Genomic DNA, 13,955 nt, shown 5'->3' on the forward strand with positions numbered 1-13,955 from the left:
GAGTCCTTCTGGCTGATCTTCCTTCAGTCTTCGAGAGTCTTCAAGCTTTATTTCCGACCCGGACAATTTTAGGGGTCTACATTGACGGATGCCCCATGGTGAGTATGGATGCATGGATGCACATGAAAATGCAAGACAAGAATGGATTGGATTTTTTTATTATATTTATTTTATTTTTATATTTTTTTTTGTAAAGTGAAGTTATACCCTTTGTGCACACTTGTGCCCTATGCATGCTATGCAATGATGCCTCTATGTTAATGCTTAAATGCAGATTGATTTTACTTTCAAGAAATTAATCTATGCGCATTGATCAATGACATGGATTATTAGCCTTTTAGCCGTGTCGAATTTAGTGTTGCTTTTTTGAACCTGAGGTTTGTGTAGTTTAGCCCTCTCGCTCGTACCGGATATGATATATTAGCCCTTAGATTAGGTGTGCCTAGACTCTATTCTAGGACACCTCCATCTTCTCCTTGTGAGTGTTCACTGTGCATACTCCGTGTATCTCTCAAATTTATCTTAATGTCATATAGGTCAAGAGGAAAGAGAGGAAGAAAATATATATATATATATATATATATATATATATATATATATATATATTGTAAAAGTTTTGGTAGAAATGATTTTTTTTTCAAAAATGGTTTATAGAAGAATGGCTGGCCGAGATAGGCTAATGGTTTAGGCTGATGAACAAGCACATTCAAAGTGAGGAAATCATTTTCCGCGTTAGCTTATTATTTCCTTCAAAGTTAAGCAATGACTTGGGATTGCATATTGATTAAATGATCTTATCGAGCCGCCTTTCGGTTTTCAGCTCGGGATGCTGCTTTATCCTAACTTTTGCCTAGATTACTTGAGATGTGTTCCCTAGCGGACATTTTTTTTTTTTCTTTTGATCCTCACTTTTGCCTAGGCTATCCTTTTTGTTTGTGGATCTCCTAGCAGACCTTGCCTTAATTTTTGCGCAGCCCCCTTAGTGGGTTTCCTGCCAGGCTTTTGTCTTTGCAGCATTTGTGATCATTTTTCATTTCTTCATTGAAGGGGGATGCCCCTTACACTGATTTCATTTGGACCTTTATCCACAAGTCATGCCCAATTTGTTTGATCTTTATGTATTTTTTTTTATTGCGTATTAAGCCATTGTTTCTAATGACGTCCTTATTTCAAATGTACTTGTTCATTTAAGGTTTGCTGACGAGGCTTAGAGTAGATAAGAGGGAGAAGAGAAACGAAGTAGAAAAATGTATGGCATTAAAATAGAATTTTTAATTTACACGTGCCCATTTAATATAGCTCGAAGGCCCGGGCATGCCCCGAGTTCGTGATTCATACACAGAGAAGTAGAAGGAGGTTGCTCCTTAGAGAGGCCTAGGTCATCTGACTGTAGAGCTAGTCCTCCACTTGCTTGGATGTGGCACTTTAGAAGATCTCGTGTAGAGGGAGGTCCTTTGGCTTCTTCTCTCGTGAAGGTGTTGTCAACCCATATCCTGAGACTTTCCTGAGTAGAAGTGATGATAGAGCTTTTCATGGAGTCTTGCTTCTCAAGAGGAACATTTAAGTTGTCTCTTGATTTTCAGCTTGAACAAACATTGCCCCTTTTTGTGTTTTTTTTTTCGTAGAACGCCCTTTGCGGGTTTTCATTTTAGCAACTTCTTAACAAGCAATGCTTATCTCTTGTTGAAATCAACTTTTGAGAAAGCTCTATTCACTTTGCCTTAGTGTTTGAGGGATTCGTCCTCCTCAGGTTCCCTTTATTAGCTTGCATCTCGTTAGGAGTGTGGATTCATCTATTCATAGTCATTTCTCCTATTTCGCTTGGATTTCACAGTTGTACGACACGACTTTATCCTCTTTGGGGCAAGAGTTGACGTCTTAATGATTGTGGAGTTCTTTACCCTAAAATCTTTATGTATGGCTTACTTTCCATTACTTTCGATTAACGCACATAGGTTAATTTCCATTTTTATTCTCATTTATTCTTTTACAAGGAGGGATGAATGTAATGCAGAATGTAGAGAAAGTTGAGAATAATAAATATCAGTCTCATTGATTTGTTTATTTGTGAATGCTCAAATAGATTTCGACAGTATTAAGTGAGAATCTATATTAGATTCTAAGAAGACTTACTTCAACAAACATATCGAAGCAAGGGCCCAACCATAGTATTTTTTAAGAAATTGATTTGGGTTTTTCTTTATAGCACAGATACTGCCGTATATCAGAGCATTCACTTTTCTTAACTTTCTATACGTACTGCAACCTAATCCTCCTTAGCTAATAAAATAAAATGAATGAAATTAATGAGCTAATCTAGAATGCATGTCATTTTTTTTTGCCTAATCTTTATCATGTTTCTATTATCTAAAGGGGAATGATGCATGGTAAAGATGAGATTTCTTTTATTGATTTTTTTTACAAAAAGGAAACTACCTGTATGATGTTAATGGAATGCTGACCTAAGAATGCACAAAGGGGTATAAAATTTTATTATTATTTTTTATTATTTTTATATCTGTTTGTTTATTTTAAAATTTCAATCCATCTTATTAGAACAAAATAATACAAACAAATGCACACACACATGCTCAATCAACGTACACCCACGAACGATCGTGTTCAAATCATTGGTCTGTGGTCCCGGTCAAGAAAAGTGCATTGTATAGGATGGTTCCAATCTCACTGGTTCTCAAGGCTCCCAAGGTGCCCCCATTATAGGGACCCAGTATCTCTGTCGCCGTCACCTGGCAAACTCTAAGGTCTGTCGCAATATTTCAGGCTAGCGTAACCAATTATCACCTTGAGTGTGATTTCCGACAAGGCTCGCAGGCTCCAAGGCCAAACATGGGCCGGTCGTACGTCAATCACTCCCTATGTTTAATACCCTCATTCCCCCGGGTGTAGGGGGAACTGTTGTGTGCAAAGGTTTATGTATAATTTTTTATTCAAAAAGATGTAGAATTTAAACAGGCAACAAATATTAAAGCCAAACAAATAAAACAAACAAAGTAAAGGGACAAAATATTTAAATTATTATTTTTATTTTATTAACTTCATCAATTAAATGGGTCTGACCCTCTTTAAACGTCCCCAGTGGAGTCGCCATCTGTCGCAACCCGAAAGTTTTCGATCTCGCGACTAATGGTTTAGACATCCTTTTGAAAATATCATCAATTAAGGAATGCCCGGACACCAGACTAATCCTTAATTAATGATTTTTAAAATAGGTTCATGGAGTCACCACCAATATTTTACTCAAAACATTGGAAAAAGAAAAAGTTTTTTAAAGGTCCAATAATGGTCTTGATAACCAGAATTGGGTTCGGGGGTCGGTTACGTATAGGGAAGGTATTAAGCACCCCTACAACGCCCTTCATCGGTACCCTATGACGAAGTTAACATTATAAACAATAATAATATAATATTAAATCCCCTTTTATTGATGATATTTACATGCTTGAAATTTAAATTAAACAATTAACTTTAAAATATCTACATGATTGCTTTTATTATAATAATATTTATCAAAGATAAGAAATAAAAGAGAGAGAAGAAGGTTGATTAAAATACCTCGTAGCAAGCTTTGTTAGATCTTCCAATATGGAAATTGTAGGTGCTTTTTGACAACCTTTCACACTACACAAATGCCTCACAATACTCAAGAAATGCAATAGGAGAGAAAGAGAAAAAGAGAGAAATTTCGAGCTCTAAAGAGTGCTGAACGAAATTTTTTAGGTCCCTTAGAAATGAGCCCAAGCTTCCTATTTATAGCCTTCGGAAGGGGACCAGAACGGCCTGTTCCAAAATCAGAACGGCTCGTTCTGGATCTGGCCGTTACGTGTTAATTTAGTGTATTGGAACGAGCCGTTCTGAAATCGGAACGGCCCGTTCCAGAGGCAAGTTTAACACATAATTGCCATTCCGGAACAGCCCGTTCCAATTTACAAATTCAAGCCTTTTTTGTTATTTGGAACGGCCCGTTCCAATTTGGGAACAGCCCGTTCCAAAATGTAATTTTTAGCCTTTTTAAAAGAGCCTGAAACGGCCCGTTCTGGTATTGGAACGACTTGTTCCAGTATTGGATCTTTAGGTGTTTTCGTCACATTGGAACAGCCTGTTCTGATATTGGAACGGCCCGTTCCGAACCTCGGAACGGCCCGTTCCAATTTTGGAACAGCCCGTTCCGGGCTACTAAAACAACCTTATTTGGCCTTTAGGCCTTCTGATGTCCTATCTTGTTGTTTGCCTGCTTCGGGAGCTCATTCCCTTCATGACAGAGGTCTGTTTTCTTATTTGTGTGCCCCGTGGACGAAATTGGGTGTCTACAATGCATAACCGATCCAACTCAAGATTCGAACCAGTTGCACTACCGGATCCCGATTCAACTAGTCTGACCGGCAGGTCCGATACAATTTATAAAACACTGCTAAAAATATTTATTTTTTTTTTAAAAAAAGGGTATAAGCATCCACAATTGTGGAGACGAATTCTATTTATATCACTAAGATTTATTATTTTCAATAAAATTCAAGCAATATCAAATATTTTGTCTAACACTATTAATAGCTGAAATTCATTGAAAATTACAAATCTCGATGACTCCCACATCTCACTAAGATTTATTATTTTCAATAAATTTCAAGCAATCTCTAATACTTTTTGCCTAACGCACTACTAATGACTCAATTTTACTGAAAATTACAAATCTCGATGACTCTCACATCTCACTAAGATTTATTATTTTCAATAAAATTCAAGCAATATCAAATATTTTGTCTAACACTATTAATAGCTGAAATTCATTGAAAATTACTAGGGGTGGGCAAAATGAACTGAACTGAACTTATAAAAATTATACCGAACTTAATATTAGTTCAGACAAACTAAACTAAACTAAATATTAGTTCATACGAATTGAACTGAACTATTTTTTTGTGTCATTGAACTGAACTAAACTATACTATAAAAACTTGAACTGAACTGCAATTTAAACTGCACTGAATTGTTATGATATTTTGAATTGAGCAATTTTGACTCATTGATCTATCAAAATAGGACACATTTTCCAACTTTACTTTATTTTCCATTTTATTTAAATTTTTCAAAGAAAAAAATATAAAATTAAGTCAAACAAACTCAGTGAATTTTAAGCCTAAAAATAAGTGGTCCAACATAGCTCAATTGATCTGTTAGGTTCGATAAAATTGATATAATTTTTTTTATCACTTTTTTTCTAAAGTTTTGGTTATTAGACTATCGAGTTAATTCATTAAGACATAACATGTTAGACACATTTAATTTTTATCCTTTTATAAAAATAGTTCAATTTTTATAATTCAGCTCAGTTTTATAGTTCAGTATAGTTAACTTTCTAACAGTTCAGTTCAGTTCAGTTTTTTTTTTAAACAGTTCAATTCAGTTTTTTTACAAATAGTTCAATTTTTTATAGTACAGTTCAGTTCACCACCAGTTCAGTTCAGTTTTTTTTGCCCACCCCTAAAAATTACAACTCTCAGTGACTCCTGCATCTCACTAAGATTTATTATTTTCAATAAATTTAATCCTATCTCGAATACCTTTTGCCTAACACTCTACTAATGGCTCAATTTTACTGAAAAATACAAATCTCGGTGACTCTCGCATCTCACTATGATTTATTATTTTCAATAAAATTCAAGCAACATCAAATATTTTGTGTAACACTCTATTAACAGCTGAAATTCATTGAAAATTACAAATCTTAGTGACTCCCCGCATCTCACTAAAATTTATTATTTTCAACAAAATTCAACAAATATCAAATAATTTGTCTAACACTATATTAATAGCTGAAATTCATTAAAAAATTACAAATCTCGGTGACTCACGCATCTCACTAAGATTTATTATTTTCAATAAATTTCAAGTAATCTCTAATACATTTTGCCTAACACTTTACTGATGACTCAATTTTACTGAAAATTACAAATCTCGGTGACTCTCGCATGTCACTAAGTTTTATTATTTTCAATAAATTTCAAGCTATCTCAAATACTTTTTGCCTATACTCTACTAATGACTCAATTTTACTGAAGGGGCATGTCTAAAAACGATATTACAGGCATTTCGTTCATTCAATAAAAGTAAAAGCTGGACGATGGAAAAGAACAAAGATAAAATGTCAAAATGACTACCTTCAAGGCCAACATCCCAACCCTCGATAACTTCTCCTTTTCCTGAAAAAAGTTAATACAAGTAACCTAAAAGATTCATCCAGGTAACAGAATGTTAAAGTAAATGGTGTTACCAAGGCGAAATTTCAAGGACAAAACCGTGACGGCCCAACGAGCGCCAAAGCGGACAATACCTCGGATGCGGTGACCCTAACGATGACAGCGGACTTACGGTAGGAACACTACTTATTTGAGTCAAATCAAAATCTGGAATTCATTATTTATTTATTTATTGATACAATGGTGCTAATGAGGTTCGAATCTGTCATGGTATGACCTTATGTAAACTGCTGAACCCCTCACCACTAACTTAATCCTAGTGGCTTAGCAATTCTTTTGGTTTGATTTCATAGAATTGGTTGCTCAAATATTTAAAATCATTTAAATGAACTACCTTTTTCCCCAAAGCAGCAATTTTTCCATCTTTTATCCCCTTCTCTAGTTCTTGAATAACTAGTCCATTTGACAATGTTCTAACTTGGGAAGGCTCTGCATCTTCCCTCTTACTTCTGTCCTCCGTCATCTGAGTCTCACCTCTTTGCTCAACAAATAGTGATACAGGCATATCAGAATTTACAAGCTCCCCATTGCCCTGACTTTTACCCATTTTTTTCCTTTTCTTAACTTTTCTATCCTCAAGGAAGTCATGACCACTGTTGTCTGCACTGCTGCCCCAGAAAAATTAAAAATCTAAGATGATTGCACAAAATAGGTTATATTGTATGTCTCAGACTAAAAGTAGACAATAAACACACAAAAAAATAAAGAGCTCTTTATACACAACTTAAATAGTGAAAATGGCGTAAAGAAATAAGTTTATCACCATTCAGCAAAATAAGAAAAATTCATATTGATACTGACCAAGGAGCTAGGGCAATTGTCTTCTTAAATGTATTCTAAACCAAATAACCCATGTACTAGGTTGTGTCTTTAAATGAGCAACTCTTCAATTTTTCTGTCAGTTTGCTGCTAATTCACAAAAAAGACAAATATTTATCCTCTGCTCCCAGGATTTGCAGACCTGAATGGCAGTCCCACTTCAGTTGTGTATTAATTCTTATCACTACCCTATCAAATAATAGCTAATTAACTTGCCATGAAATCATGAGTTTTTTGAATTATTATTCTAAGTTTTTAACCTATATTAGAACTACTACTAGCAAGGCACTTATCCTTGTTAATTGCTGTTTTTCCTTATATTTTATTCCCCTTTAGCTTCCTTTCTATTATATATTCCTTGAGCAGTATGGCAAGATTTACTGCTTGATTCAAAATCAACTTGTTTTCAATTTGATATAGGAATTTTATTTGTTAGTTGCTTCTTACTTAAAAGGAACAAGGATATTTTATAGATGCTTTAACAAAGCATAAAAAAATTGAACCAATTCAAGTCAGTCAGCATTGATATAACTACCCAGATAGTCTTGGAAATGTTTGAACTTGTTCAATGTTCACTAGTTTGACAGGTTTTTTTAATAAAATTAATTCTGTCACCAGTTCAATTTTAGAATTAAAGCATGTACTTCTCATTAGTTAGCTTCTGATGCTGCTCTTTATCTTCAAAAGAATTATGAATCAGATTCTGGGACTCTGCTGCATCTCTGTTGGCTTTGTCCTCTTGGATGATATCTTCATGAAAGCCATTATCACTGTTGTTTGCCTGTCCTTTCTTTTTCCTCTTTGTTCTACTCTTTTTAGGATCCGACTCAGCAGAAGGCAATGCAACGTTGTCTGAAATATTAACATCCCTGCTGATTTGCTCAAGCATATCAGATATAAAATTTTCATTTTTCTTTCTTTAACAGGATGACACAAGTTTAATATAAAATAAAATCACAGGAAATGGCAGCAGAGAAAACAAAGTGAAGTTTTGAATGTTGGACAATTTCAACATGACATCTTCATTGAAAGTAAATGCATAAATTCATTGGTAAGGAGAGAGAATTCCTCTCAAGTTTTACTTCTTTTAGCATTGAAGGGGTTTCATTCAGTATTCAATTGTGAAATGGTAGACTATTTTTGAAAGTCATTTGTAAATTTGGTTAATATTAAGTGATGGGAAAGAACACCTTAGTTGCTTGCAACTTGCAGAAAGATGGCAGAAGAGCACAATTTTATGAAGCACCAAGTGCATATTATATTGAGGTAAATTCCATGGGAACCATAAATTCCTTTGCTATACTTGTATAAGCATGTGGATATTTCACAACGAGTATAATTTGTTAGGTCTGATAATGAGATGAGGGTGTGCATGGATAATTAGACATGTTATGGGGTGAGGGAGCCTATTATGTGGAAAGGGAAATATATAGAGGGTATTATCGTGGCTAGAATTCCATTTTTGGTCCATTTTGGGGGAAACTCTTCTAATATTTTCCATCATACTCTTCTATATTTAGGCCCCTAACAGAATTCCTGTGAAATGTGAATCACATGTATTCTCTCAAAAAATTTCATTAGGATGGCCAACCTAATTGTACTACTAACATAAGCACCAATTATGGTATCTCTGTTGCTGAAAAGACTGATTTGTGAGTTGCTGTTGCATGTGCAGCACATGAAGAGTATTTTTTACCTTCTTCATTACCAAATATATATCATGTTGCATGGTTATTCTATTAAAAAAAAAACAGCAAACAAGTACTATCCAGTTATAAACAGAAGTTAATTAAGAAAAACTCACTCATTAACCGTGTGCAGATTAACAAGATTGTTATGGTAAGAATCAGTAGCATTGTAGCAACCAGATGCACCTCCTCCTTAGACCGTTCTTTCCTTTTCTTCTTTGGCTTTTCACCCTGTCTGTTATCAACCTGAGAGGAAGGTAGTATTTTATCCATGCTTCAGTTTCCCTGCTTCATATCAAAGACAAAACAGATTAACAACCAAACCAGAAATCTTTGCAAATAACACAAAAAAAGGTAGTACATAAGGGCATTTTAAGCTCTACTTTCTAGAACATTGTGATTGAAAGAAAGCACTTAACCAAGGAACAAATCCTCTATCAAGGTGGCATATAGGTAGTCACAAACAAATATGTAATTAAATATTTTTCAATATCCAAAGCTTTTACACCTGTTGCAAAAGTTGTTAGAAAAATAATCAATGTATTTGGACAAACTGCAGAAACTTGCTAAAAAGCATTTATTTTTGAAAAATGTTATTTTCATGCACTGAAAGTTTGAAGCTTATAGAGTTTTTTTCCTCTTACAGCTTCATACACGCCCTTTTCTGTATCAAGACTAAATTAATTATCTTAAAATCCCTTTTCATATTTTTGTTGGTCATACAACACTACAATAAAACTTTCCCTTAAGCTTGGCAGATATGTTGCTATTACAAATTGAAATAACTCTCAATGCCTTTCTTCATTTTAACCACCCAACTTGTATCTTGCAGGTGACAATGTGACATCATTAATTTCCCATCATTTTTGTAATATTGATCTTAAATACTAAAACATAGGAAGTTGCGGTATTACATTCTCCAATTTTTACCTACAAGTCAGTTTCCTCTTGTATCTTGCCAATATTGCAATGCATACACTCTATCTTACTCCTACTCGAGTTAATCCTTTTGATTCCAAAGTTAAGTTTAGATTTAAGATCTCTTAATGCCTCAACTAAAATCATATCATAAGCAAAGGGCATGCATGTGGGGATGATCCTTTGTATTCCTTGGTATACACATCTAATATTAGAATAAACAAGTAAGAAATCAAAGCTGAGCTCTAATATAAAACTATCCTTATAGTCCTTAATCTCACATTTAAAATTAAGTAAATAAGTAACCAATCCAAAATATGATACCCAGAAGGCCAGTATCTTATGAGCCTTGATTAGATGTAAAATGTTCATTAGCATATCATAAGAACATCCACAAGTGGTTTTAAAACAGAAAAAAAAAAAAAAAAAAAAAAAAAGATAATGTAAAAAGAAACCACCATCACCAATGAATCTCTCTCACCCTCACTCAAGGACCTAAGGGTGCATTGCCAAAAGCCGTGTAGAGCCATAGATCCATAAAAGTCAACCAGATATGTGAATCAATCTGTGCTTGTCACTAGACTCTATGTGTTATTCAAAATAAACAGATAAATCGTCATTTCACTTGATACTTGACAATAACCGGCTGGCATTGAAATTTCAGAATGAAATTTAGCACACGAAAGGAGCGCCACCTTGACATTCCAAATATCACATGCCAAAACTAACAATTTAAATCTTATAATCTGTTTATGGTTATTTATATTGTTATTTAATTTTGATAATAAGAATTTCTTCTGAAAACAGAAGTTTCCTTGAATTAGTTTTAAAGAGAGGTATCAAGTAAAGCAATTACTATGAACAGTAACCAGTCCATTCCTAAATCAAGCACCCTAAATAATTCTAAGATGTGAGTTTGATTTTTAAGCACTATCAATGTAAATTTTTAACACTATTAGTCAATAAAGAATCGTCCTAGATATAACTTTTGAAGTATTTATGATAAAAAACAATAAGCTCACAATACATAGCAATTTATGATTAGAAGATAATATAAAAAACCTTACACAATCAGTGCTTCATAATTAAATTCCTAAAACACACTTATATAAGGGACATATCTAGACTCTAGTAAGAACAATTTTCATTTTAAGAATGTGAGAACTATAAATTTGGGTCATACAACCATCCATGGGTGACTCATGTTAGTAATTACTATTTCCACCATCATCACCATTGTTGATGCTGGCATTACCCGCTCCTCTGTGATCACTGTTATCAGATCTCTCTGGCAGTGGCAAGATAGTAACCGCATAGATGAATGCTCCGAGGGCCAATTACAGAGAAAACAACTTGATCAACTTCCTCGAGCTCTAAATCTATTTTTGTGGTTTCTGAACAACATTACATTACCATTCAAATATGGAGTCGTCATATTTATGAGTAAAAGGCTTTCCCTGCAGTACAGTGAGTGAATGAACTGTAGTTAGCTTTTAGACCTCAGGCTCAGCACCAACAAAATGCACAAACCACTTGCTTACCCCAAAAACCCATATTTTAGATAATAATATCTATTGTATCGTTTAAAAATTACACTCTTTTTCTCCAATTTTATCAAATTTACAATTATTAATATTGATTCATTAATTATTAAAATTATAATATTAATCATCATTATTTATATTTAATAATATTTAAATTAAATTAAGTTATTTAATTTCTTTTTTATTTTTTATCACTTATTTTATTATTTATATGACATAAATATGAGATTAAAAGTGAAATTTAATTTAAATATTATTAAATTTTAGTTGTTATATTTTTTTATATTCGATCATGATTAATATAATAATTTTATAAATTAATTAATGAATATTCGATGGAGTTAAAATATAAATTTTATAAAACTGAAAATGAAAATTAAAAAATTAAAAATAAAAAGTTAAAGTTATGAATTTAATATTATAAGAGATAAAAAAATAATTTAACTTAAAAATTAATAAAATTAAGTTATAGATAGACACAAAAGAAATTAAATTAAAATAAATATGTAGTTAAGAATATTGAGTGTATATAAAGATAAAAGATAAAATTATTTTAGAAATGTTTGCAAGAGAAGATGTAAAATAAAAAGTTAAAAAATTTGTTTAATTAAAAGAAGAAGAAAATTTTAATGGAGAAGAGAACAAATTAATTTTTTTTATTTAGTTCATAAGGAGAAAAAAAATTATAACTTTTTGAAAAAGTATTACTTTTATATCTTTATAATTTTGAATTAAAAAATATAAGTAAGAATATTTTTAATAAAAAAAATTAAATCTCTTTTCCACCAAATCTTTTCATCATTGGGAGAAAACTAAATTTATATTGGAAAAAGTTTTCTTCTCTTCAACTTCTCTTCATTTCTTTATCTTCTTATTCCCTTTGACTAAATACTGTTTTTTTTAAGATTCCATACTATTAAATTGTATTTGTAAGATAATTGTGAATATATATATACGCTCAAAATAAAAAATAATAATAAAATAAAAGTTTCTATTTGAGAGAAAAAAATAGAAAAAACTTCATTGAAAATGTCTAATAAAGATAGTAAGAATGCTGTGAGATTTATTTTCTATATTATTATTGGAAAAGAGGTATTTCATGCATCAATTTTATTTTTAAAAATTACAAAATAATAGAGTGGAGGTGCTTATTGTGTAGTAGTGAATAGGAGTAGAGATAATACTAAAAGTGAGAAAGTAGATCAAGTGAGAGAAAAGAGTGGGGGAGAAATAAAAATAATTAACATTTATATGTATTTGAAGGAAAAATAGTCTTACAAAAATAGAGACTAAAATACGGTGGAGGAGTTTAGTATAACTATAATTAACGTATTTATTAGGGATGGCAACAGGACGGGTCGGGTACGGATTTCATGGTACACGTCCCGTTCCCGCGACTCAAACTCATTCCCGTACCCGTATTCATACTTGCCGGGTATGTAATTTTTGTTCTCATCCCCGTCTACGTCGAGTATCGGGTATACTCGTACCCGTATCCGTAAAAAATTATTATTATTTTTTACAAAAAAAAATACACAGTATTTTTAAATTATTTTTTTATTATATTATAATTATAATTAAATTATTTCTCTATCTCATATTTTAATCAAGAGATTTCTTAATAATTAAATAATTATAAATATTTTATATTATAATAAATAATTACACATAATAAAATATTAAATTTTTTTAACATAATTCAATCGGGACAGATACGGGTACGAGTACGGAGCGGCTATGTATATACTCGTACCTGTACCCATACCCGGTTTAACATATCGGGTTTTACCCGTACCCGTACCCGGTCAAACCGGATATTTACCGTCAAAGTCAAGACGGATTCGGATATTATCCACGGGTACGAGTTTATTTGTTATCTCTAGTATTTATATGTACATGAGGCTTACAAAAATAGAGATAAAAAAGTAGTTAAGAAATTCATTATCTCTTTTATAAATTAGAATAGTTATTTTTTATTTCAATATGCATTGGTATAGATCATTATTAGTATTTTAATTTAAGTATTTCACAAGCTAGATATTTATTATACATAATTAAAATTTATAATAAAATATATGTATAAATAAATATTATATTTAAATATATAAATAATATTTTAAATTTGTATAAATAAATTTTTTAACATGTAAATTATACTTAATTATACTTTATATTTAAAATACATAATTTATGTTGCAACATAAAATTATTTTAATTATTGATATTTTACTTTAAATAAAATTATTTTATAAATAAGTATGATGAACAAAAAAGCTTAATTAAATAAAAAAAATTTAACTCTAAAAATACTGTCGCATAAAATAACGGCATTTAATATTAAAAAAAATTTGATTTTTGTTTTGTACAATGACAACACTAAAGCCCACAATCTTTTGCAATTTGCAAATTACCAAACTCATCATTGTTGGACAAACTTAATGGATTAAACGGTTAATTGTAATTTATTACGTACAAATATAAATTATTAAATTACTAAATAATTATTATTTTCTTTTTCATATGATTGTTGGTGTTTAAGGTTAATGCACATTAATTAAGGTTAGGGTGTAAAACAAATTGAATCAAAACAAAATAATGTAAAATTAAACCAAACAGAATTATAAAATTGAATCATGTTAGAGAAGAAAATTAACCAAATCATTTAACTGAATCGTTTTTACAAAGAATTCAGTTTGAATCTTTAAAAAACC

At 31.7% G+C, this 13,955-nt stretch overlaps 1 protein-coding gene across 10 annotated transcripts; it reads right to left on the bottom strand.

Moving 5' to 3' along the window:
- Window positions 1-598: 598 nt before the first annotated feature.
- On the bottom strand, window positions 599-11,249 carry LOC145953063 (uncharacterized). 10 transcript variants are annotated; one of them, XM_083066654.1, is made up of 5 exons: window positions 10,884-11,249; window positions 8,899-9,067; window positions 7,739-7,963; window positions 6,610-6,883; window positions 599-6,218 (listed from the first exon to the last, which is right to left on the bottom strand). In XM_083066654.1, the coding sequence occupies exons 4-5, from the start codon at window positions 6,820-6,822 to the stop codon at window positions 6,117-6,119; spliced, it is 315 nt and encodes a 104-aa protein (XP_082922780.1). In that variant the 5' UTR covers window positions 6,823-6,883; window positions 7,739-7,963; window positions 8,899-9,067; window positions 10,884-11,249; the 3' UTR covers window positions 599-6,116. The 10 variants fall into 10 exon arrangements, 2 of the variants coding, with proteins under 2 accessions (XP_082922780.1, XP_082922779.1); XM_083066653.1 differs by having other exon boundaries at window positions 6,610-6,880; window positions 10,884-11,242; XR_014430621.1 differs by lacking the exon at window positions 599-6,218 and having other exon boundaries at window positions 6,424-6,880; window positions 7,739-7,966; window positions 10,884-11,235.
- Window positions 11,250-13,955: the final 2,706 nt, after the last annotated feature.

Source organism: Cajanus cajan, chromosome 11 (assembly GCF_000230855.2).
Source record: "Cajanus cajan strain Asha chromosome 11, NIPB_CcT2T_4, whole genome shotgun sequence".
In the NCBI taxonomy this organism is placed as follows: Eukaryota; Viridiplantae; Streptophyta; class Magnoliopsida; order Fabales; family Fabaceae; genus Cajanus; species Cajanus cajan.